General features: G+C 48.4%; 1 protein-coding gene and 1 pseudogene across 2 annotated transcripts; one reads left to right on the top strand and one right to left on the bottom strand.

Annotated features, from left to right (window-relative positions):
- Positions 1–7,030: 7,030 nt before the first annotated feature.
- Positions 7,031–8,510, top strand: LOC144130269 (uncharacterized). Its single transcript, XM_077664229.1, has 3 exons — positions 7,031–7,162; positions 7,855–8,078; positions 8,183–8,510. Exons 2-3 carry the CDS (start codon positions 7,960–7,962, stop codon positions 8,508–8,510), a joined length of 447 nt encoding a protein of 148 aa, XP_077520355.1. The 5' UTR covers positions 7,031–7,162; positions 7,855–7,959.
- Positions 8,511–8,630: 120 nt separating this feature from the next.
- LOC144130268 (uncharacterized) lies at positions 8,631–11,252 on the bottom strand (annotated as a pseudogene). The gene is made up of 4 exons (XR_013314042.1): positions 11,133–11,252; positions 10,751–10,918; positions 10,200–10,335; positions 8,631–9,704 (listed from the first exon to the last, which is right to left on the bottom strand). The product of XR_013314042.1 is annotated as an uncharacterized LOC144130268 (transcript).
- Positions 11,253–26,812: the final 15,560 nt, after the last annotated feature.

Raw genomic sequence — 26,812 nt, forward strand, 5'->3', positions numbered from 1 at the left:
AACATTTCTTGTGTTTGTGTGAATGATTTCCTGGCTTCCTGAAATGTTGTTTTCCTCAGTTTTATTAGTGATTATCTTTTTCCCTTTCTTTCAGGATGGACACGATCTCTAATATGCAGGGTGTTCCCCTTCACAGCGCTCTTCGGTGCAGCGTTGTATTGCACGCATTCTTGGTCTTTTGATGCACATTTGGCACAGGTTTGCCGGCCGCGACAGCTGTGGGAGCCAATTTCCTGATCTTTGACACTTGAAACATGTTCTGGGATTTGGTACGTATGGTCGGACAGTTATTTTCATGTATCGTACTTTTATGATTTCTGGGAGTTGGCTAGAGGTGAAAGCCAGGACTAAGCATTTGACGTCAGTCATGTTCCTGTCTTTCAGGCCTTCCAAATTTCTTCTTTTGTCAAAGTCAGGAAATTGTTGTCGGAGATTACACCTTTCGCGGTATTTAGTGATCTGTGGGCGCTGTGGAGAGAGGAATGTCTTCGAAGGTCAAAATGTTTTCGAGTTTGGCGCATTGAACATTATCCCTGAACTCAAGGAGCATGTCGCAGTTGGCTAACTTCGTAACCTTGTGTCCGAATCCTAGGGCATCAGTCAGACTCTTAGAGACAATGAACGGTGAAATGATTCGGGCTAGTTTTTCTGTATCACTATGTACCACATGGTACCTCGTGAAAATTTGATTTGTTCTTTGAAAGAATTGTGCAGTTGCATCAGTCCACACCTTTTTTTCTTGGGGGGGGGGGATCATTTGTTTCATGGGAAGCCATAAAGATAGTGTTTTTCGGCCGCTGTGCCAGCCGCCCACCATGGAGCCCAGCGAGGGGACGGGACAGGAACTTGCACGCAAGTCCTGACCACGCCAGCTGTACACCACTGCTATAACCCAATATGACGAAACGCAGGGTAGTTACTCACACAGGGTTCACTCTAGCCGCCAGGAAAGAGATAAAAAGCAAAGAAGGGAAAAGGAGACAGGAAAGCTGTGAGAAAGAAGATAGGAAAGTGAAAAGAAGGAAGAAGGAAGAAAGTGAAAGATGGAGGGGGGGATAGGAAAAGACGACTGCCGATTTCCCCCGGTCTGGTCAGACTGGAGGTGCCGTCTACAGGAAGCTGGGGCCAAAGTGGTGTGTTGTCTCCGCCGAGGGGCCTTAAAGGTCCAAACACTCGGCATCGGCTCAACCACCAGGATCCCATTTTCCCCGGACACGGCGGTGCCACGCACGGCTAGGCGCGGGTGCTCGGGTCCGTGGTGATGCACTGTTCACAATCATCCCCTTGTGGGGATGTCCCTGCGGATGCTCGGGAACCCGCGGTGTCGCCACTCACCGACGCCTGCAAGCTGCAGGCACCCCCCTGCGGGGAGTAGAAAATTGAAACCCGCAGAGCATGACTTATTGTTTGTTCTCGAAAACTTAAAAATAGCGCAGTTGATTTTGCCTTCTAAGGCACGATAACAGCTTTTTTGTAGTGGTAACAACTTTCCCGGATTGAATCACCTATCGAGGACCTATCGCCTATCGCTCGCGTTATCTTGTTAGCGTTTCTTTTGACTTTGGTGGTATAATGTGTGTCCGTGAGTGTGACCATTTTTTAAGTGATGCCTTATGGGCATAAAAGAGGTTTGTAGTGATGGATGACGAGGACGCTTAAATAAAAGAAAAAAGGTTCGCTGAACTAATGAAGTCAAGGATTGAACAATGATGTCGCTACGTCCAAGCGGTATGTGAATCAGGATTTTTCGGAGAGAGACCCGCTGCCGCCAGGTGCCGAGTTCTCGTCGGCTTCAGCGCCGGGCAAACCCGCAGCAGGTGGTGAATATCCGCCTCACTATCTCGGATCTTCACTGGACACCCGGGGCGGGGATATAAATTTTGACCTGGAAGTCACGGCTGGTGTTAAGGACTCCCCTCTATAATTCCTTCTGGGTCAAGAGGGTAACAGAAATAAATAAAAAATAAATAAACCCCGGCCCGTATCTTTCGAAGCGCAACCTCCTACCTGCAGGGGTAATATCGCGGGGGTGGGTCACCGCACACGGAGGGATGAGAGCACGTATGCGGCGTCGGAGGTGCTCCTTTTTTTTAAAAAATGACGGTGTTTTTGTTTTTGTTAAAATGACCGTGGTACCGTAGCGGTGGCCTAGTGGTATGAGCGCCCGCCTCGCATGCGGGAGGTGCGGGGTTCGATCCCCAGTGCCGCCAGGTACCCACCGGTGATACAATGTGTACAAGCTTTCCCCTGCCTGGTGTTTGGCTTCTTTAGGGTGAAATGCTTGGGAAATGGGTCTTTGACCCCAGCATGTGAAATGAAAAGTACCTTGTGCCATGGCGGTCTTTGGCCAAAGCTGCCCTTGCGCCATAAAAATTCATCTTCATCAAAAAGAGGGTGGCGTCATCCGGAGTGAGGACTCGGGGCAAAGACGAGGTTGGAGTCGCAAGGCGGGTCGCAGAATCTGCGCGGCTTTGTGAACTCAGAAGGTCACGTGGGAACCGCTCAGTGCGAATTGGCTGCAGGATGCGTTCCTCTAGACAATGTATGTTTTGGCAAACAAGCCCAGCTTTCAGGGACATGGCCGTTTAGTTCGGCAAACTGCCACCACGGGCCGCTTCACCCTGAACTCCTTCTTTCTCTTTTCTTTTCCCCTTTCTTGCCTCGCATAGCCGCACGCAGGCAGACGGGAGGGCGCACAGCTGCGGGATTGGGTTGGGCGGTTAACCATTGTTCGGATTCCACACTGTAGGAGGAGGAAGGAGCAAGTAGGGCTCTGTGGGCGAAAAAAAACTATCAATGCGGCGTGAAGCCTTGGCTGCGCCTGAGGAACGCATGTTCAGTAGCAGGATATTGAGAAAGGCGTCCAGTTAGAAGAGATAGAGGGGACGGAAAAGGCAAGATGGCTGAAGGGCTTGTTGAGGCCGTTCGATAGGGACGCTGTGTGGAGTGAAAACGCGTGGTTCTTTTTGACGAATTGTAACCTAGAGAAGAGATACATCCCAGCAGAAGCAGGACGCAGTGATACAGTGTGTCATGTCTCACCGGCGCCGTATCTTTTCGCTGCATTACAACAAGCCCGAAGTGCCACCTTAGTGAACTCCTGGATTTAGGCTCGTGATTAGAAGCCAAATTAATATGTATAAAAATAAAAAAAATCAAGGGCGCCGAATGCAGGGATGTCAGATAATTGTAGAAGAAATTTTTGGGCGAACGCAATGGAAGCGTCCAAAAGGCCAATCTCAACAATCATTTGGGGTGTTAGTTGCAAGATGCCGTCTTGGTTGTGTAATTGCTGTCGCCTATCTTTGTGGCGGATCAGTGAACCAGCTCTTTTATCGGCGTAATGCCATGTACAGTTTTCAGAAACACGTCGAACTCCTCATCAGCACGACTATAGTTCAGCGCTATATTTCGCGAAAAGTAACGGTTATAAATTTTCTTTCTTTTTTTTTTCCGAGGACGGTTACTGACTGCAATGCTCTCCCTGAGAGAGTGATATCCGCTTTGACTTACTGAAGGCCTTTGATGCTGTATTTTAGGTACTGTATAGAGATATTCTTGTTTTATTTGTCGTGCATGTTTTTATTACTGACTTATTGCCCTTGCATGTTATATCTTTGTGCCCTTCCTGCTTGCAACCAAGCAAGAGGTCTGCAGTATTGGGTAAATAAGTAAATAAATAAATACAGGACTTCGGGTCCAGAAATTAGCGTATCTAACATCAACTGGTGAAACCACGAATAGCGGCGCACTCCAGGTTTTTTTTTTTTGTGACCGTAGGGAGACACTCCTGTGCAATCTGTGGAGACTGAACGTTCTCTTGGACACCGTCTCTCTCATCGTGTACCCTCAGCGTTCATGAACTGAGCGGCACAATGGCTTTGCGGGACAGTGGTAGAAACACATTGTTTAAATTAAGGGGCTCAGATGGAGCAACTGCCGACAGACCACAGTAAGGGTAATCCCGCATGTACATTGAAACCACCACCACTGCTCTCCCAACAAGCTGCACAGAGCATTAGTAGGATTGTTTCTTGGTTCTGTTACGTAGTTATCAAACAAATCCATGTACCATTGTTTGCGCTTGTTTGTTAAATTATCCTAGCCCGAAGAGTCGCCGCGGTGTCTAAGTGGTTATGGCGCTCGGCTGCTCGCCCGAAAGACGCGGGTTCGATCCCGGCCGCGGCGGTCGAATTTCGATGGAGGCGAAATTCTAGAGGCTCGTGTACTGTGCGATGTCAGTGCACGTTCAAGAACCCCAGGTGGTCGAAATTTCCGGAGTCTTTCACTACGGCGTCCCTCATAGCCTGAGTCGCTTTGGGACGTTAAAACCCAATAAACCAAACCAGGCTAGCCCGAAGCAAAAGAAAAAAACTAACCGCCCTCACCATGTTTTGTGTACTACCGCTCTTGTACATCATAATCGGGCCGGACAGTTATTCAGAACACTGACTTCAGTGCTGTGACAATATTAGAAGCGCTGCAACGCCATGCGTCGGGTTCCGACTTTATATCCCTCTATGGTTGCTTGTCTCGGTCTCCCACTGCATGCAGTTTGTACATTTGCAGCATAGTTTCAGAAGGGAATCTGTGGATAAAATTGGGACATGCAGCAACGTAACCGCCAGAAAATGGACACAACGTTGCTATACAGAATACGCGGAGCGTAATACGCCTCTTACCTGCGCAAATGTAACATTTGCATCGCAGTCTCAGGCTGCAAACAATTATCACGTTGGAACCAGAAAAAAAAAATTCAGGGGGCACTTTGTTGAACTAAAGTGCGGTGAGGCGAAAGCCTTTAGCGCGGTGTTGCTGCTTGTGTCACTGATGTTGGGTTAAGATGATAATAAGGTACACAATTGCTTGTGAATCTTAAAGGCTGGAGACACTGCAGGGCATTTGGGAGGCATCCAACTGATTCGACGCCCTTCTGCAAACACTCTCCAGCGTCCTAGACAAGCAGAACTACATATGTGTTGGCAGGAAGTAGCATAGTCGTTAGCACGCTTGGTTGCAGAACGGAAGGATGGTAGAACTACTCTCTGAGTATTTGCATGCTTGCATTCATACTATTATGCTCCTGCAAAAGTGATGAAACCGTTTGCTGTATTAGTTGCCGGCGGCGACACCATAACAATAAAGTAAAGACTTCGAACGGTGATTCCTTGTGAATGCACTGCTATCAGTGAGTGTTTGCGACCCGATTTTAGGATAGTGTCTCGCTTGTGAGAATTCATTCTTAACTCACTCTTGAAATCTTTTAACAAAAAATAACTAAACAGATAGCCTCACTTGAGAGAATACATGGGTAAGCATTTACCCTTCATCTCGTTATGAGAAGCTGAATTCGCGTTCTTGCTTCTATCATACTCTTTTCAAAAATTTTTGCGTGTATATTGAATTTTTTCTTTGTTTTGTGCCTTGTTATGAACACTGCCAAGCTGCAGACGTGACGGACGTTCATTAACATCGTGTTGGCTGCAGCAAATAGCGCGAGCTTTTTTTTTCTAATGTATACAGATTTTTCTTTTAAAAGCCGTAAAAGATGCATCGTCGTGGTCCGTGCAGGTGGATTGTGCCCCAAGGCGGACATTTTGACCAGGATAAAGTTCACTTAAAAGACTATTAATGAACTATAAATTGAAGGCTGTAAACATCGAAAGTTAACCAAGTCTTCAAAATTGTTTAATGGATACAAAGTCTTTAAAAGGATCCAATTCCCAAAGTCACTCGCGAAATGCGCCGGTAGTAGCACATCTCCACTTTATGCCATGGGGATGAGTTTATCGCCGCAATAACTAAACAGCGATACTTAATCGTCGGGCCGACCAGCTGCCTTCTTCTGTGCGCCGCGAGAGATTTGGGGAGGCAAAGCCGCTTGGATAGTGAGAATTACTCGCCCACATTCGACAGTAAAGGCACCCTGCACCCGCCAGGCACCGCCACCGTCGACGCTGCGTTCAGCGCCCCTCGCGGCCAGTTCCTCGTCCCTGTCAGGAAGGCTCGCCTCGCGACTTCGAAGGGATGGCGTCTGCCAGCGGCGTGCCGCTTATTGTAGAGGCGGGATTTCGCGCTATTCACGATGCGGAAAAATTCTTTACAGGAGCTAACATCAAGAAAGGCACGAAGCTTTTTGAAGCAGGACACGTACACAACGTGAAAGAGGTGGTGTCGTGCGACGGGAGCGAAGTAGCAGCCCGGTGCATTGCGCAGACGAGCATCACTGCGCCACCGAAAACCATCAAATTAACGGTAAGAAATATTTCTATCTAATGTCTGTTAGCGCTGCGATCTTACTTTATTTTTTTTTATGTAGCTATCTTCCAGTAGACAGCTTGTTGCCGCGAGCTGCAGTTGCGAGGCAGGCGTCGCAGGCAAATGCAAACACGCTGCTGCCGTTGCCGTGTATTTGGAGCAGTGTGAAACGCTCTCTAAAACGAGCCAACCGCAAGCCTGGGGTGTTCCTACATTTAAGAAGGTTTACCCTAAACTTTCGAAGACGGCCAAGCGGCATAACATTGAAGGTGACTAGAAAACTGCAGTTTTTGAGCGAACGGCGCAAACCTGACTTGATAACATTCTCGTTTGCAGCACCTTCGGTTTTCGATATGAAATTCCCTGTTGAAACTATTCCTTGAAATGATGTACCCGCTGTGTAATCTGCCGCTCATATTTTTTTAATTTTTTCAGCAACTGCTAGGTCGTTATCGCTGCAACACGTGCGTCAATATTTTGGGGATATCAAATGTCCAATAAACGAGCTTTTACAAGCAGAAGAGGATGAAAGCTGTGGTGAAGCGCCTGTGCGCACTGAAACTCCTGCCGGCAACGTAAAACGTTTTGACTGGGATTGTTCAGAAAAGGAGTACCCCAGCTACTTCATGCAGGATTCTTGCGGAAAGCTTGTGCTAAAAAAGCGGAATTTCACTGCAAGGTTTGTTTAATTTCTACACAGTTAGGACAAGTGCCCTGATTCTTCGACATTAGGATATGTGATTAATGTACTAAATTATCACCCAGTCTTTCAGATGGGGAGGCAAAGATTTATGAGGAACATGTTGCTGTTGCCCCTGAAAACGTGCCTTCACTGTCCAAAAAGACGCTGGACGACAAGGCGCAGTGGAAGCGAGCTAGGATTCCGCGCATAACTTTAACAAAGGTAAGCGATTCTTTGCTGCGCAAAATTTGGGCTTCCTCAGGTGTGAGCTCGGACGAGTTGAAAAGTCAATGACCGGAAATCGCAGGTGCAAGAAGAGGGAAGGGTTCCCAGAGATCCATTAACATTCCTCGGCGTCTGTTGAATGTGCCATGAGTTAAAAACCTGTCTAGGAGGTAATGTAAGAGTCAAGCAAACGCCTTCCGCACGGGTTTGACCATTGTTAGACCAGAAACCGCGCGCGCGTGTTGGCCGTCGCGAAGGGTGGGCCCCGCAGTGGCACAATCCTTGGAATGGCAGCTGCGGAGCCGAACGAGCTCCGCCGAGGGCCTTAAATTCCAAGTAAAACCCGCCGGCCACCAATGGTGGAAAAAAAAACCACAAAAAAAGGGGATTCGGAGGACTCACTACGAAATAAAAGAACTTTCGCATACCAGAGTAAAAGGTTGGAAATCGCAGTTCGCTGTGAGCAAACAAAATTGTGATAATGTGAGTAAACTTGCCCTTGGCGCAGAAATATCGTTTTGGCTGCAAAATATTTATTCTAAGCTCTAATTTTCTTTTGCTGTTTCAAGCCAGACAATTGGAATGAATTATTCCTCTTTACCGAGCGTATCATACAACTCCGTGTAAAAATGTCTACATTTAATGAACCCTGCTAAATTTATGAAGTGCGCTATTTGCTTTCTTTTCAGGCCTACAGAGTACTTTGCTGTCGGCCAGAAAATATTGACAGAAGAGCGAGGTCCCTCATTTTCGAGCAAGACTTCGGAGGGCCAACCGTGCGATACGGCATCGCGATGGAGCCCAAAGCCCGCCGAGCATTTGAGAATGAACACGGCGTTGAAGTTTCATTGTTCGGCCTGGTTGTTTCACGCAAGGAGTCGTGGTTAGCGTGCTCTCCGGACGGAATCTTTCTGTAAGTATATAATAATTTTTGTGCAAGATATCACCTTTTTGCTATTTTGCCAGAACATCAATAACTTCCATTGCTGCATTTGATTATTCTGTTCTGAAATGCAGGACGCACGAGAACGAGGCTGTGCTTTTGGAGATAAAGTGCCCCTTCAGTCGCAGAGGTCAGACGCTGACAACAGATCCACTTTTGCCATATTTGCAAAAGAACGATGCTCTGGAGCTGCGAAAAAAGCACACTTACTACGCTCAAATACAGATCTCCCTGTACGCCGTGGAGCTTCAACAGTGCTGGTTTTACGTCTACACGGAAGCTGATTCCCTGACGATTAAAATTTCCCGGGATGAAGAATACCTCGCCGAAGCGATTCCGGTGCTCCGGGAGTTTTACTTCGCAAAGTACCTGACATGCTTGAAAGAATACTACAACACGTAATGGTGCAGTAATCCTTTCATGAAATATACTCAGTTTTTTCATGATTTGTTTATTTACCAAAGAGTCAAAAACAGAGCTGTGCAATATGTACATACCGAGAAGTGTAATAAACAGAGGGTCTTATGAGACATTGCATTCGTTCCTTGCAAAAATTCCTGGCTTTAGGTTTGTTATCACAGCGACCACATGAACAATATCATCGACATACCCAGTCAGTTCATGAGGAATTCTTTGGGAAAGTATATTGAACGTTTTCAGCCTTTGGATAACTCTTTCCACATGAATGCGGACAGACGCTGTCTCATACGTCGCATCGACTTCTGACTCCGTAAACTGGGCATTCGTCGCAAATGGTGGCATCACAAGTGTCGCCTGTTGCACCCCAACGTCAGTGCGAATTCCCGGAAAGCCTTTGTCCGCTAGAATGACATCGCCAGGCTCTAGAAGGGATAACAGCTTGCCGTCCACTGTGATGGTCGCGTCCGAAGTCCTTCCGCCGTACCCTTCTGATACGAAAGTTATTGCACCATTCGGCGCGATGCAGATTAAATACTTCAGGGTGTACCTGCCCTTGTAGTGGGAAAACCACAGGTTGCGTGTCTCCACATCTGGCGGCATTTCGGTTTCTATTTCAGTACAATCTATAATAGCCCTGCACGTATCGTAGTGCCTTTTGAAGCTCGGCGGCATTGTGCGCTGCACTGCTAGTCGTGACGGCCAATAGATCCAGTCTTTCGTTGCTACTTTTATGTTCACAAGAACAGACTTGAATACCCTGGACGCCGTTGTGCTGTGCACGCAAAACAGTGAAGCGAGAAACGAAAACGGCAAGCCATGTTTCAGTTTCATCAAAAACAAAAGAAGCTTGTCCTCAACGGAAAGCTCCCTTAACCTTTGCGTTCCTGGCGGAAGAACACTTAGGAGCAACGAAAAAAGCTGAAATGACACCGCAGTGAAGGATTGCAGCGCAGCCTAATTACCATGGAGTGCCCTAAAACCTCCAAAGTACGGCTGTTTCCGCACAGGGACCACGTTTTTGTCGCACAATTGAGCTGAATCACATGAGGTTCCGCGTTCAGCGGTGGTGGAAGTCCTGTGGTGCACATAGCAACTTGCGTTGCAATTTGATGTTGTCGAGATGAACGTAAATTCCCCGGAAAGGCATTCGGGCTCCATGTCGGTCATCGTGCATGCCTGCAATGCACGAAATACAAAAAAAAAGTAGCAGGTCAGCGGCTGCTGTTAACATTTTCCGGATTGCTTGCATACTGATCCTTTTCAAGATTCCGTGAGTCAACTTCCCTGCGTAGCAAAAACTCTACCATGAAGACGCTGCCTATCCTAGAAAGAGAAGTTGGGTGCAGCGCTAAGACATCTGTCTAAGCCGTACGCTGTGTATGCATTGACATGAATTGCCTTGGCGCACCCTTCCTTCGCGATTGCAGCGCGGGGAGAGTGAGTTGTACCTGCTAAGGAATGGCTTGGTAGAGCTGCACTTAACTACCTTTATCGCGAAAGCAACAAATTGCAGAAATGTGCAGGAATTATGTGTGTCTACAGCACTGCACCCTATTTTCTGTCCCCGGAACCGGCTTGGCTGCCATGGTGAAGTGGTTTTCGCTGCGCAAATAAGCTACCTCTCACAGTTTTGCAAACGCTCAATGCTGCTTTGAAGGAAAACCTACGTACATCGGCAAACTTCTTTTGTGACGTAGTTTCGTCACCGCCACTCAGTGGAGAGTTGGCGTCAGGTGAAACTGCATTCAGTGGGCGAGGATCATCGTCGATCTGCTGATCATGCTTTCTGCTCTCTCTTTCCTTTCGCCTGCAAATATTATGCAACAAAACTAAGCGGAAGTGCAAAAAGAAAAGAAATCAAGGTCAGTCGTCAAACGAACAGACGTTTCGCTCACCGCCGCCAGCACAATGTATTAAAACAACTAAGCTCTCGACCAGGCGGAGCAAAAAAAAAAAGTATTGTGACAAGCCGCTCTGAACGGGGAATAAATACAGCAGCGTAGTACATTTAAAATGGTCTAAGAGATGTGCAGCAAGACGACAGGAATGGAGACGTTCGAGATTGTGGCGAACACGTATGATAGTTTTACAAGCGCACCTGCATGCACCCATGTGCCTGCTGTCGTTTTTCAGGCCAATTACGCGTTCTTGGAGAAAATATCTAGCCCCGAAAACACAAGTACACATTAATGAACCCGAAGTTGATACATTTGTCAGCATACCTGTCATGACGCCCGGACGAACCTCTTGTGCTTGCTTTTTTGTACGCTGATGGAAAGATGCTTGGGTCGTAGGATGGGTGCCCTTCTTCATTCGATTTAGCATTGCTTACAAAATGCCTGCTGCACATTTTTGATTTCCTCGAAGGCATCCAATCCGTACCATCTTCGCTGCATAGTTCAAAAATAACAACAAATATACATGATACTCCGCTACACGTTTGCAAGGAACGATGCTGCGGCGCTTTTTATCTATCGTCATATAAGTTCACGAAAGTGCATCAAGACAGTGCCAAAAAACTTGATTTTTCCTGCACTGTAAAACTGCAACGAGTCCCTATGTCTACAGCATGGTATGAGAACAAGAAAAGGAGCTCAAACTTACTTTTGGCGACGAATAAGCCGAATCCAGCGCTCACGCCGTTCCGTCTCCCAGTGTCGCGTCGGGAATCCATAAAACCTTGTCCCAGGCGAATTCAGATACGTATTACTGCATCCTACTACACAGCAATGTGTCATGCTGTTGTTATTAGCCATTTTGTGCTCGGAAAGGAGGCGCACAACTGCTTCGCGACGGCGCGCGCAACACAGCGCGAGCTGTCAGACTGCCCCTGCCTTCCTGACAGGGACGCGCGCGCCGCCGCCAGTGGCGCGCGCGTCGCGCGGGAGTTAGATGCGCAGGGTGCCTTGCCTCTTCTGCTCTGTAGTAAGCGCCCGACTCTCCATTTTCTATGTCGAGTTGTAAACAAGCAGCGGCCTCTTGGCATGCAGAAAGTACATAGTCGCAGTTTCGCACACACTCTTCCTGCTTGAAATTAAGCTTGATAAATATACTTCGAAAAAAAAATGTCGTTGTGTAATTACACTAAGATTATTTCTATTGCAGTGTTGTGTAAGTTTAAGGGCATATTACATATGCGGTAGCAGGGACAATTCATGTCGTTGGGAGTTACGTTGTCTGGCAACCCGGAAAACGCGCCGCGAAGGCGCCGCTCCCCTTTTTTCGTGCGGGTGCTCGCGCGTTGACGGCAACGCGGGCGTCCACCGCGCGTCGCGTTTTTCGCTCGCGGAAAACGCGCCATGCGGTTCCGCCTTAACATCTCGGCTGACACCTGAACCGCGCCGCAAGGGAAGGGATAAAGGAGGGAATGAGAGAAGAAAGGAAGAAAGAGGTGCCGTAGTGGAGGGCTCCGGGAAAATGAATGTGGGTTAGTTCAGCTAATCCAGGATATACAAAGCGAAAGATGTCGGCGTTCGCTGTGTTCATTGGCATTGGCGTTGACAATGTTCTAGACGGCGATGGCTTTGAGGAAAGGAAGGGCGCATAACTGGCTCCCTGGTTATGCGGACGCCTCATTCGTGCTTTGATACATGTGGAGGTGGTGAGAAGTGTGGCCTGAATGCGTTAGCGCTGACAGCGTTGTGGCTGACATGCGGCACTGCAGCAATAGCTAGGCCGCAGCGTTCATTTGGTGATCAATCTCTCGGGATCACCCATTAACTGCATGCCACCTCCCAGGGTGGCAGGGAGGGCGCGCTGCCTATCCAGTGTGCGGAACGCAATGAAAGCACGCTTTTGCATTTGGACACCAACGCCACATACATGAAAGCGAGATTGAGGTCTCGACTGACCCACGGAGCCGGTTGTGCGCCTTTCCTTTCGTGAAAATGAACGGCCTTTGCAAAGTTGTCAACGCCAATGAACTCTATGAACGCCGTCGGCTCACTTGTTTTGTTTGGTTTTTGAGGAAAGGAAATCGCACAGTAACCGTCTCGCATATCTCTGGTGGACACCTGAACCGCGCCGTAAAGGAGGAGATAAAGGAGGGAGGGAAAGAAGAAAGAGAAAACTGAAAATTGGATTTTGAGGAAAGGCGCGGCGAGGCGCACGTTGTGACGTCATGTGCCTCCTCGGAGAAACCGCCGCGGCGAAATCGCACGTTCGCGGCCAGCAAAGCTTTCGCTTAAATAATTTCGACCACCTGGGTACATCGCACAGCACACGGGCGCCTTTGCGTTTCGCCTCCATCGAAACGCGGCTGCCGCGGTCGGGTTCGAACCCGGGTACTCTGAACCAGTAGCAGAGCGCCCTAACCCCTGAGCTAACGCGGCGGGTCGTCAGTGAATAAAGAATCCCTGGTTGTTGAGATATATCCGGAGCCCTGCTCCTTCTTTCACTCCCTTCCTTTAGGGTGGTTCCATCGTCCAACAAGAAATGTCATTTACTGCGCTCCTCGTGTCCTCCACAGTGAGTGAGTGAGTGAATAAACTTTATTGCTCTAATAAAGGAGTCTTGCTGCTTGCCCGAAGATTGCCGATGTCTTCCAGGCTGAGCGTGGTTGGCGCCCCTAGTCCAAGGCACCACCGTCCCTGGCCATCCGGCATGCGTGGCTCACTAGGTCCCTTTGGACCTTGATCTGGCTGCTGTTAAGCCGGTCCTCCCACTGCTCCACATTTGGCTGTTTGTTACCTCAGAAAGCTACATTGTGTATGCATTCCCATGTGATATGATACATCGTGGGGGTTGCCCCGCACCACGGACATGTATTCCTATACTGCTCCGGATACATCCTCCACAGAAATTTTCATGTTCCGTTGGCAATTGCGACTTGTGACGTCATGATTTACAGCTCAACTAACATTGTAATTCGCTGGCTCCAGTATCGTACATTGGTGCCATCAACCAATGCCAACGGCGCAAGAGAATGAACAAACAGAATATCTAAAAATACCCGAGTTTTACATTGTTTTCACAGCTGAGCCACTAGTAGCACTATGTGGCTTCGGGATGCAAATCCCCAGATGCCACCACTCACAACAGCTGAGTAAAAACGCGGGCTCTGTACTCTTGCGAGCTGTTTCAGAGCACTCAAGGTACTACACAAACATGGGAGCGCTCGCGCTGTTGCTTATTCCCCTGATTCGAGCACACATGCACACGCGGTAGTACAGCCAGTGATATATCGACGAACAGGGAGCGCTTTTAAGGCGATAGCCTTTAAGCGCTCATACTCGAGGTGATGGTGTCCGTCCGGCTCATCTTGGTCCGTCCGGCTCATCTTGTCGCAGTGCCAGCTGCTACCCTATTCCTCACCGGCGCGCATCCTCCTCTCACCCCCATCAGCAGACGGCGCATGCGCATGTGCGCATAGCAACAGTGACGTCAGTCGCGCCGCCCGCCCCAGTGGCAGCTGTGGCTCGCGGCGTACGCACAGTTGTGTATAGGAACAGTGACGACATCCGCGCCGACAGGTGCATGAGAACAGTTGAAGTAGCAGAGTAACACAGTGACAAGCAGTCGAGGTGACACAGTAATCAGGTTGGCTTTCGCCATGCACACTTTCGGCCCACAAAGTGTGCCTGCAGTTTTTTTTTCTGCAAAGGAGTTTTGGGATAAATAAAGGGCCAGTTGCGATCTATACTCAAATTCACCCGTCATTCAACTCAGTGCGACGTTACTTGAGTGCCAGGGCAAGGTGCCCTCAGCGGGCTTGCTCTCACACAGCGACGGAGCTGTTAAATGATGAGGCAGGCTCATTTTCACACTTTTTATTTTTTCGCCTTGCGGAACATGCAAGAGGCAGTAGTGTGCTCGCTACAAACGCAGGATCATCTCGTACGCCGCACGTTTTCTCAGATGGGCCGAAAGTTCTCCTCACTGCTTCTACCAGCAGACATGCATGCACGCAGTGCAGACCTGGACCAAACACATGCACACACAGACACACGGGCGCGGAGCGTTGTTACGGCGTAACTCACAGCTCGACGATCGAAGGCCTGGCAAGCGTCGCACGGTGTGCAGTCCAGTCCAGCACTCAGTGCGTGGTGTACTGTCGAGTCGCCCAGTCTACCTTTTCTCCACGCGAGATCTGCGCGGCGATCAGGGACAACCACTGCTGCGACTAACGCTCCGGCTGTTGCTGCAGCAGCTCGTTTTGCGCCCACTCTGCCGTCTTCATCAGGTGAATCCACAGGGGCTTCTGAACCGCAGGCAGCGCCAAACCGTAAACGAACTCGGCATAGTGCTCGGAACTGAAGTGCTTTATCTGCGTTAGCACGCCCAGGACGCGCTCCCGCACCTCCACTACGTCCCCTGTGGAGCACAGGTAGCGTTCTGTGGCTCCCGATGGATCGATCGAGACCAGAACCCAGCGAAGGAGATCCAGGCGCTCGCAGCTGGGCCAGTAGAAAGCGTACTGCACGTCGCCATCGTTGTCGCGCGACTCCAGCGCCTCTAGTAACACGGCCAAGTTACGGCACCTGACGAGGTCCGGTGCTGCTCCTGGTCCGGTAGCCATGGTGCCGTCTGTTGAACGACCTCGAACGAAAAAACCTGCTACTCGCTCTGCCTTCTCGACGCGTCGGAGCCCTGCGCCGCCGACTTCAGCGAGACACTCCTTGGCCTTTAGCGCGGGAAGTGAGCAAGGTGCAGTTCTGACCTCCCGATCGACCACTGTCTGGGAAGAAAAGAGAGTCTCGAACTCAGCGATCGCAGAGCATGCGCTCACCGTTCGATCACGTGACTACAAAATAGGCTGAAGCAATAGGAGAGCACTAAAACTGCCAAAATACGAAGCGCCTTGAAGCGACACGTATACGTAGCCACCTGTGGCCAACTTGCGAAAAAAAATTGAAAAGTGGTTTTTGAGGAAAGCAAATGGCGAAGCAATTGTCTCACATATCGATGGACATTCGAACGCGCCCCGTAATGAAAGGAGGAAGGTGGGAGTGAAAAGAAGAAAGAGGTCCCGTAGTGGAGGGCTCCGGAATAATATCTACCTCCTGGGGATCTGTAACGTGCACTGACATCGCACAGCACACGAGCGCCTTTGCATTTCGCCTCCATCGAAACGCGGCCGCCGCGGCCGGGTTCGAATCCGGGTACTCCAAATCAGTAGCCGAGCGCCCTAACCACTTACAGGTTGGTATGTGTAGCTTGTATTTAACTTATTCGTTACTTCATCCTAATTTTAAGATATTTATTGTTTAAACACATTAGCCCTTAAACGACCAGGAGGCTTAAATAAGAATAATTCATAAAATAGCATGCGCATGGCGCTGCAGTTGCTTCGGAAGTATATGGCTAGGAAAAGGGGAGTATGCAACACAATGAATAGCAGTATTCATGACATTCGCTCACCATTATAGGAATAGAAAGTCCGGACCCCGTAGAGTATCTGTTACGGGTCCATTGGACTTATTTTTGGAAATGTGGCGGAGAGTTTGAAGGATGCTTCACTCCCGCCACCGGTTGACCCGGTACTGCACTACCTCCGGGATCGGCCTTGTCTTTAGCGCGTCTTTACTATCCTGTCTTTTTATCCCATCTTTCAACTCTCCTACTATGTGCACGTGGTAGCGATTGTGGCCCGGCTTGAGCCAGTGAGCAGGCTTGTGCACTTTCATTTCTTTCTTCCTGGCAACAACAGACAGACAAACAGACCACCATTATTATTAGAGTAAGCTCTCGCAATAGCGAATATTATTTTATACTATCGCCGTTTAACAGCTGTGTACGTGACGCGAAACTTGGTCCTCGCACTCTAAGAAAAAAAGGAGTGGTCTTAGTCCTTTGAGGGGGTAAAGCCACTGACGCTGTGGCGACCCCGTTTTGGTGTAACGTTACACCTTCGTCGGGGGCCTAAGTGCGCACAGTGTAATGTTTAGGCTGTTATCGGGGTAACGTTATTCCGTCTGGCCAAGTGTAAGTATAACCCTTTGATGACTAACGTTACCCCTCCTCAGAAAGACTGAGGCCCGTTTCACATGCATGCGATTTTCGCCTGCGACAATGCGAATTCTGTCGGTCTGCGACTGGGGAGGGCCGTCGGTCTAGTCGCAGACGGCTTGCGATCGAGTTCCGTCCGGTTGCAATTCAGTCGCAGCGTCGGTGTGTTCGCTCTGCGACTGACCATTGGGAAGCGCCGAGACGGTGTGCGACGTGCAGTCACGTGGGAACTGTTACCGCGGTGGAAGCAAAACTGTTTATCCTAATCAAAACATACGAAATAATGCCCTGCATCTAAAAATACGCAGGTTATAAAATCATCAACACATTCCGTGTGACATTTCTGTCGCGTTTAATAATAGGTTGCCTATGCAAACACCAAGGAACCTTGCCGGTTCTTCCGACCGAATTCGTTGTGTCAGTGTCGCATGTGAAAGCAGGGACCGAAAATCGCACTGCGGCCTCACCGACTACAGCGGATATTTTCGGTCCAGTCGCAGCATGTGAAACGGGCCTAACGCTTAGGCCATGAAAGTGTAAACATATGCTTCACTTTCTGGTGCATGTTTGCGCCCACTCAGACTTATACCCCTGTCACACGGCCAGTTTCAATCACCCTCGAGTCGAGGGTCTTCGAGATTCTCAATCGCCATCGAACTCGCCGCTGCTACACGGCAAATCTCAATGGCCTTTGAAATGGTTCTCGTGTCTTACACCACGGATGTGTGGCGCCACAATCGCTACTTTGGATTTTGCAAAAATAACAAAAATATTTGATAAATGTATACTAAATGCTGAAATACAGGCATACGCGAAAGTCGTTCAAAACCCTTTTAATTGCACGTACGCGACGGACATATGCTTACACTGCTGTAGCCACTCTAATACAAGACAAGCCAAAACCAAGCCAGTCCAACTTTGTCGGAGCGCTGCTTCGTCAGGCTTAAGACCTGGGAAATCGCCATGATATCTGAAAAGCAAGAGCTATTTGTCTCTGGAAACCTTATGCGAGGGTAAGAATGGACAAATCGAAGGCTAATACAACAGCTTAGAACACGATATTGCTTTGAGGGATTAGCGACGAAGCTGTTATCGCTGTGAAGCGGGCGGGCAGGGTGCCGCCATGTTGTCAACATTAAGTACGCAAGCAACGCAAAGACTGCAACGCAAAATTAATGCGCTTAATACCAGTCTAATATAATTTTAAAATAATTTTACAGACTGCTTGCATTAAATTTTATGCGATAATGTTTGTTCGTGTTTTTGCACCGTGAATGTGTCGTGTACGAAAGTGCGTTTGGCGACGCTCGAAGCAACGCTAGCAACCTTGGGCAGCGCTCGAAGGCTCGAAGGCCCTCGAAATCTCGATGGAGTTCTGCGCTACTCCGTTGACTCGATAGGCTATTGACTCGATCACCATTGAAACTGCCCGTGTGGCAGCGCTCGATCGCCTTTGAGTCGATAGACTATCGGTTCGAGGGCCCTCGAAATGCCCGTGTGACAGGGGTATAAGCTTATGCTCAATCCCAGGGCACAAACTTATACTCGCAAGGGCTACAGTTAATCCTGTCTAATGAGCTTATTACAACCCTCCTACAGAGCAACTTTGCACCTTATCAATGAGCGTAACATTGCTCTGCAAGAGCATATGGGTTCCTCTTTTAGGTGCACCTTTACGCCCTGTTAAGAAGGGTAACGTAAGCGTAAGCTTACCCTCGCAGGGGCTATTGTTACTTAATGAGTTTTTTTACAACGCTTCTATGGTGCAACTTTGCACCACGTCAGTGGGCATAACATTGCTCTGAAAGTGTGTGTTTTGCTCTTTTAGGTGCATCCTTACGTCTCTTTTGGACGGGTAACGTTACCGTCCAGAGGAATGTATCCCATATTACAGTGTATTGTTACAACTTCTCGAATGTAGGGCACAGGCGCTTTCGCTTTGATACTAGGCATCCATTGTTATTAAAGTAAGATAGTTTTTGGGCCTATAAAGCAAACCCCTTCACTTTGTAGGTGTCGGTAATGGTGCATCAACATTAATGTGTTACACACATCAAAACCAAACGCAGCATTACAATACACCTACAGAACAAAGCTGCTTGCTGAAAAGGCATGATAAGCACCTCACTGCCATCAAGTTCACAGATGTATTTCTCTCCCACATTCCTGGTTATGTTCGTGTTAGTGCGATAAGATTGTGGCGCGCCGTGCTGCACTTCAGAGTGCAGTTTCGGACTCCAGTGATTGTACACCAGTATGCACGACAGGGTTTATTTCTTATGGAATTTAAAATGGCAGCATAACTCAGCCGTCTTCTGTCAACGTCATGATGGCATCCATTCTCCAAGCGAACCTGTGTGACAAAAAGAAATCCTTGAAACATGAGGGGCAGTACACACAATTAACGCATAAATTGAAATCATGAGATCAAAATTTGATCTGCCACAAATTGGTCTGAAGCGCGAAGGCTTATGTGCGGTGTTTTCCAAGCGAGCATGCTGTACAGGCCAAGAAATAAGTAAAAGAATGAACAACACAAGCTCTGGATACAAAATCATTGCATAATCGTTCATGGCGCTGATTGAAGAACATGCATGCCCCACCAGCTAGACCAAACTAGAAGGCTCCTACATTTGGTGTGCAGTACACATATCTCACATGCAGTGGAAGTATAGAGCGCAGCTCCCACTTCCGTAAATGGCCTAGTTTTTTTTAATTACAGCGTTCTTTCGGCGTTGATTCAAAGGGGCCCGATTATGCAGATGAAATCTACAAGACATAAGAAACCGTTGCGCAGTATATTTGACGCTTGTAAAATGATAAGCAGGGCGTCTTCACTCACCCCGTTGCTTTCGTGCATGCAGTGGTGCTACCATTTAGTTAGAGTCAGTGTATGACCATGGAACATTTTTTTTTTGCAAACAGAAATGACCTGAAGTGAGCTCTTGTTCAGCTGTTGTCCAGTTATGCTTTTGGCGCTAGCTAGCAAAATTGTGGCTGAATTTTTGCCGCCTGCGCGCAACAAAAGCGTATGTGCACTGAGATAGTGCGTTTCTTTCTGCAACAACTTGGAATATTATATAAGTCAGCTTCTTCAAAAGGATGTCTTCCGACCAAAAGTACTCGTTTGCAGACAGCAGTCTCGCATTTTCTGAAAAAGGTTGGATTCCCCTTAATCTATTTCGGGACCGACTAACCCATCTCCCCTTTCGTGGCAAGAACAGGAAGTGATAACGAAGACCGGTAAATGTCTCGAACCCAGAGGACACACTCACATTCTTCGAGCGAATGAAAACTCCGGATGGCCGCCCACTGCCTGCAGCAGAGTGTAGGCAGAAAAAGGAGGGATACCGTCCTTCGTCACAAAGCAGTGGGGAGTGGGTTGTTCCTTGTACTGGCTAGGAGTGCGCGGGGGAGGGGGAAGGGAAGTTAGCGCGACGGTGTTGTTCAGTAGAAAAGTTTTAGAAAGTTTAGCGTGAGGTAGCTCACTACTTCCGGCGCACAGGAACAAAGGCCCATTCCCTTCTATTTCCTGCCTAGCCTCTACTGCAGTGCAACCGATGGTTGACTGCATGAGTACAATTGTACTCTTGATGGCTCTCTCCAGGCCACTTTGAAGTAAACTGGCGACATTCCCGAGCTTACTCAGAAGAGGGAACTTCACTCTTTTCGTTTCCACAAAAAAATGCGAGTGTCGTCCGGGAACGAGACCTTTTGGTTGGAAAAAAAGCCTTGCGGAGAAGCTGACTTACACATTTCTGCAAATGGCCTATTTTGCAAGTTGTCAACTCTCGTCAGGATTAAGTGACTTGAAATAGCGATAGAAAAATGTTTGGTGAAGATTAAACAGGACCATAGCAGCATGGAGCTAATGCTCGAGTTCGGGGGAAAAAACAGGCTCTTTTTCTGCATTAAAAAGAAGAAAAAATCCTGACCGCGCCACTCAGCTGCATCTGGAAAAAAGATGCAATATGGCTTTGGGCCTCATCATAAAAAAAGGTTTGTACTCCAGTTCAATCAATTTTTAAACTTCAACCACTCAGAGCAATCATCAAGGTTCTGAAAGAAAGTAGGACTCACTTTCTGAAGCTCAAAGGCCACATTAGCTGCACTCATGCTTGAGGTCGCATGCATTTGGAAGCGTACACCCACCGCCAAGAGTTCAAAAAAGGCGACTGTGCCGAAAACAGCTAATTGCTTCGTATCCACAACTTATTGCTGGGGATATAAGGGTGCATTTCACAATTTGGACCATGACAATTAATATCTCTTCTAAGATCCACGAACTGGCGAGGGCGAAATTGAGTTGTTTTACTAAAAGTGTACATGAGCGTAATTTCCCACCGCCACCCCGCCCTCTACAAAATACAAGCAGATAAACAGTTGACCGTACTTACCAGGACTGATACGGCGTCATCGCAAAGTTAGCCTGTTGGCAGGCTATCGAAACGCGTTATTCGCTCAGCGACTGCACACCACAGGTACAGAGTCGGACAGCAGATAGCATGACAAACTCTGTCCAGAGACGCGAAGTGCAAACTGCGCCCTGGAGCAGCTGCCAGTATCAGGCAGTGCCATGACAGGTCGCGCTTCCCTCCTCCTGCGGGCAGATTTTTTCTTCTCTTCTTTTTGTTCCCCGGACCGGATTCCGCGTGTCCCTCGCGTATGCGTTCTTGGTAGAGGGATTTAGCATACCGGAGACATACTACCGGCTTTAGGTACGCTTGTTGTGCACGTGCAGCGGCCCTTCCCGGCCGGGTGCTTGCTTCTGCGCATATGTAAAAAATTCCTTGGTTAACTGTCCAAACAGAAAATCGCCTGTTTTCTTGACGGCTGAATACTAAAAAAAGTGTGCGGTAGGAAATATCGCGAATGTACATATGCTCTGCGCTTCTCGTCTCTAAAATGGCAGCCACTATGAAGGTGGTGCAAGCGTGCTTTAATATAAGTTATTTGAAATATTGCGTATAAGTTAAAAAATGAGCAAGTGCACGCACTTAAGCGGAAAAAGCCTGTTTTCGGATTCTGTTTCTGCTAATTCTTACATGTGCGACAATCGCTACTATACTATTGCTAGAAAGAAAACTAAAAGTTGACACAGCTCCATTATATATCATTCTTCAACACCTTACAGAAAATAAGTAACCGAGTACAATTGAAAGGACTCCATCAGAAATGTATATGAATACCGGGGTGAATTACAGCCTCAGGAAACTAACGTAACAATTACTGAAAACTAGGCTGTTACTCTTCCGTTACTTTCCTCCCAACATTTATAGTTCCATGACAAAAATTTACTCAGACTGCAGTGAACTGCAGCAGCTTGCTTGATGATTTGTTCTTTTAATAAACTGCACATCTCCAACCAAAAATTTTAATTTTAACCCAACGTTTCCAGGCTGACTCGCCTCCTTCATCAGGGGTGACTGAGGGCTGTAGCTAGTGTCTTTTAAGTATGGAGGGGAGGAGGGGGTCAAAGGAATGACAGCGGTGATGCGAAAGGCATGGTGGAGGGAGAGAGGGTGTTAAGGCTGTTAGTCACGTTGTCGCACTGTGGAGAGGCGGTCAATGGCGACTTTTTTTATTTGAGTTGAAGAGCGAAGTCCCTGGGCATATACTGGGGGCAGGTTTCCTTTTGTGCGGTTGATGTTCGGGGTGGTTTGAATGTGCCAGGATTCCAGAAGGAGCCTTTTGTGGTAATTTGTTTCGGTTCCCAGGATGCGGGTTTCTTCGAAGTTGATTCTATGGTCGGAGTCCTCGGAATGTTCCAACCAAAAATTTAAATTTTTGTTTGGAGATGTGCAGTTTATTACAAGTCTTCAAACTCAACCAGACAGACAAATCTGTCAAAATGTTTAGTTTTCAATGATTTGTTCTACGCTGTTAATTTCCGAGGGCAATTGTTTTTCGAAGCTGCGGTCAAAAACGTTCCTACGTTTACTCGCGAAGCGATTAGCGGCCGCACTGATCACATTTAGAACACCTTGCGTCGATTTTGGGTGTAATGAGAGGTAAGCTGCGGCGCCATCTTACAAGAGAGGGGGGGGGGGGGCTACAGAGCGGTCACGTGATACCTCTCGGGAGGAGAACTCCCACAGAAGACGGCGTTGACCCGGTTGTGGTGCGGACATGATCGTGCGCGATGCTTTTCGGCAACCGGTCTGTTGTCGCTCGGTCACAAAGAAAACTGCTTGCCGTCAGGAAAGCAGTACCTTCGGCTCCAGCTTTTTTTTTGGAAAAAAGGAACTGATTACCTGTAATCAACTACAGAAAAAGTAATTGAATTGCCTGGAACTTTGCCGTTTGAAAAAAAAAGTAACAAATTAATCACAAAATTGCAAGAAACTGCAGCTGATTACAAGTAATCAATTACATGTAATGCGTTACGTACAACTCTGGTACGTATCGTCATATCTTCCATACTTTAAAGCCGCCGTGGTGGCTCAGTCGTTATGGCGCTCAGCTGTTGACCCGAAAGACGCTGGTTCGATCCCGGCCGCGGCGGTCGAATTTGTGTGGATGCGAAGTTCCAGAGGCCCGTGTACTGTGCGCTGTCAGCGGACGTTAAAGATCCCCAGGTGGTCGCAATTTCCGGAGCACTTCACTACGGCATCCTTCACAGCCTGAGTCGCTTTGGGATGTTAAACCCTCATAAACCATGAACCATCCATACTTTGAAAGATCTTCCAAGCGTTATTATTAAATAACGGCCAAGACAATGCGCCAGATATCAAAATCAAGCAAATGTAAGCTTGTAGTGGTCACAGGAGAGCAAATCAAGCCAGTGTACACTAAAAATACAGGTACTAAGTTTACTCATATTTACGGAGCCTTAGACACACACACCCATATATAATCGATAAAATGTGCATGTAGAGATGGTCCACAAGATGTGGGACACAAATTTGTGCGCTGGCCTGAACGTAGTGAAATTTACTCAGTCAAAAAGCATACTTAATAAAAAATAAGTTTCACAACGCTCTTGCAGTGTTCACACGTGTGTCTAGGATTCACGCTCACTTGCGCTCGCATTAGCAAATCAGTCGAAAAGCTTCTAATGCGGGATAACTTCAAACCCTTGAGTGTACTCCTGTGAGCAGGAAGTCAGCGCTGTGCATAGGCAGCAAGGACAGCACGGTGAGGGGTTAGCGTGGCTACCGAGCTGCGCGTCCGCTGCTCTATCCCGCCTTCGGTTAGTCATCCGCCGAGTCACTGAACGTAGACCCTGTATGTAAGAGGGGACAAGTATTCCTAGGGAGTGTTAACATTGCCTCGCGTCTGAATGATGATTCAAGAGCTTTCTGCGCTGGAGCACAATAGCGCTCGGCGTCGTACATCGGCGAGACCAGGAACTTCGCCGAAAGAATGAAGCAGCACAAAGCGGATTAAAAATCTGGAGAAGGGGACTCGCGACAAAAAACTTTTTGGACTAATTGCTGCAGTGACACGAGGCCAAAGGCGCCTTCCTTTTCCCCTTTCCTGTCCAGCCCTTGCTACAGGAATTTGCGAGTGTGCATGAGAAATGTGAGCTTTAACAAAGTTTGAGCACTCTTTTATTGATTACACCATAATTATTTATGACAAGCACGTTTTCTGCTTTCTGTTTTTCTCTTGGCGTATAGCATTCAAAAGTCATTTTCAAATTTAGTTGAGAAATAAACAAAAAATTCCATTGCCAGGGAGGAGGAGAAAGCGTCAGAGGACCCAAGACTCCTTCCCACAAATCAGTAGGTTCATCTGTGTATGCGCCACTCAGCATTTCCCTATTTCTGCTCCTTTGTAAAAGATTACCTTGGGCTCACCCCCAGCCCTGTTAACAGCAAGGCTGTCAAGGGCAAATTGCATTTGCGTTATCACTCGTAACATAAAATGAAGTATTATGTAAAGCACGAATGTCCTACAGACGAGAGTGAGCTTATGGTGCAAGTTTAATCATGACACTAAATCAGGGCCCGCCGATCTTGCCATTACGTGCAGCTGAGCGCGAGGAGGAAATACGCACTGCTGGAAACGGACACAGATTAAATGCGCATAGAACGTGAGCGTTGGAGCTGATCGCCGCATCATGTCAAATTAAAGCATGGAATGTTTTCAGTCGTACAAGAAACAATCTATATGGAAAAAAGTTGTAAGCTTTTGAATTCCGTTTTAAGCGTAGACTGCTAAGCTTAATCTTTCTACTTGATGTTTTTGCCACACAAGAGAAAACGACCATTATATAAATTCTTTCCCGCCCCTCTATGAAGTCGGCATGCGCATCGAGGCACTTCACACAAAATTCTCCACGAGCGCCCCATCGCGCCATGCGAGCAAGGTATAATCACCCCGCTGTTTTGGGGGCAAGAAAGGACGCGCAGTTATCAACACTGGTAGAGAGCGTAAGTAGGGTATAAGTTTTCTAAAAGGGGGTAAGTGATCAGTAGCGTGCTTTTAACGGGTGCAAAGTTATTCCTAGAGTCCTCTAAATGGGGTAAAAGTCCTTTTTACCCCTTTCTCACACCCTTTTTTCTTAGAGTGCGGTTTCACACGGGAATGAAACGCTTTTCTGTAGACGCGCCCCAGGTCAGCAAATTAAAGCCGCTAAAACTGAACAAGACTATGAGCAGAACAGCAAATCGTCCCTGCTTCACGCGTTGAAGAATCTTCCACGTGAAGAGAGTTATGTCAGCTTCCTCCAATCAAATGGACAAAAAAAATTGGCTGTGGTTTAGCTCTGGTTAACCCTAGTTGAATTGCGAAAGCTTCGTTTCCTCGGCACGTCGTCTATACGCAGCGTCTCAATCCGACGCTCTCGAGAACTCAAACCGGTCTCTTCCGACGTTGAAGAGTCACTCCGGGACGTGACACTTCTTCTAGCCGCACCTTCGTTACGACGCTTCTCGAGTCGTGCGGCGCGTTCTTCTGGCGTCTCTTAAGCGCGTTGTCTCTACCTCGCTTCGTTCTGTCGTTGTCGCGTCTCTTTCGCGCTCTCCATAACGACTACAATACACTGCTGCTGCTGCTGCTGATAGGAGGAAAGAAAAGGAAAGTGCACGGGCCTGCCTACTGGCTCAAGCCGAACCACGCTCGCTGCCGCGGAGAGGGCGCTGCGATCGTCGAAGAGCACGGACGTGCCTCACATGCGCTCCGCGATTTTTGGGTCCTCTGACCCGGTTAATCCCTACGGATCTCCGAAATTCTTGCTGGAACCGACGCCGAAAGTGAAGCGGACCACGAGGATACCACTTCCAAGCCGGTGGGTCCATTTTTTAGGATTTTATCGGACTTTGAAGTTCCCACGTGGTCGGCCAGGCGTTAAGCCTAACGAGGCTTAGCACGAGCTCGGGGCTCCACGGCCTTCCCGGCCTCGGCCCGCGGTGAAGACGCATCGGAGCGATGTCCCGAACGAAAACTTCGAGTCAGGAACAACCCACAATCACAAGACAACCAGGATTTTTTACGGAACCGCCCGAGTTAACCACAAGTTAACGGAATGGACGCAGACAAAGCAGAAGGCTGGGCGGTCGTCCAGTCAAAGAAATCGAAGAGACGCCAAAATGGCGGCGACAAACCGCAAATTTTGGCGGGAAACGGCGCAGGAAGGTCGCCATCTTCCGACGAAGCGGGAAGAAGCGCAGCTGGCGCACCGGAGAAGAAACAATGGGAGGGAGGGCCGAGGCTGCGACTGCCTCCTCTCCCGAAAGACGACATCAAGATAGTCCTCCGGCCGAGGGGACTCGCAGTCAAGGATCTACCGCAATACAAAGTGGTGGAAGCGGTGGTTGCGGCCACCGGAAGAGGATGCAAGGAAGAAGATCTTCTCGTCCGACTTCGCCACGGCTCGAACATCATAATCGTGAGCACAGCTAACGAAGACGCAGCCAAGAAGGTTCTGCACATCAGGCAGATCAACTTTGGAGGCAAAAGCTTTGCAGTGAACACACACGCGGCGGCCCCGGAGGGAACGCTACGGGGAGTTATTCACGGCCCAGCACCGAAAACCACATCCGAGGAACTCAAGGCCCACATACGACTTCGCACCCAGGGCGTCAGAGTCATAACGGCAAGAATGCTTGGAAATTCAAGCACGGCCCTCATCACTTTCGACGGCCCTACTCTTCCGAAGTTTGTCATCTACCACAGCAGCGAATACCGGTGCCACCCGTACAGGCCAACAAGGCAGGTATGCTACACCTGCGGCCAACAGGGGCATCGCATGGACGTCTGCCCAAACCCGAACGCCAAGGTCTGCAGACAATGCGGACTTCAGAACCCAACGACGGACCACCAGTGTACACCCAAGTGCCTAGTGTGTGACGGCGACCACATCACGGGCACGAGGGACTGCAAACAACGAC

Source organism: Amblyomma americanum, chromosome 4, assembly GCF_052857255.1.
Source record: "Amblyomma americanum isolate KBUSLIRL-KWMA chromosome 4, ASM5285725v1, whole genome shotgun sequence".
Classification (NCBI taxonomy): domain Eukaryota; kingdom Metazoa; phylum Arthropoda; class Arachnida; order Ixodida; family Ixodidae; genus Amblyomma; species Amblyomma americanum.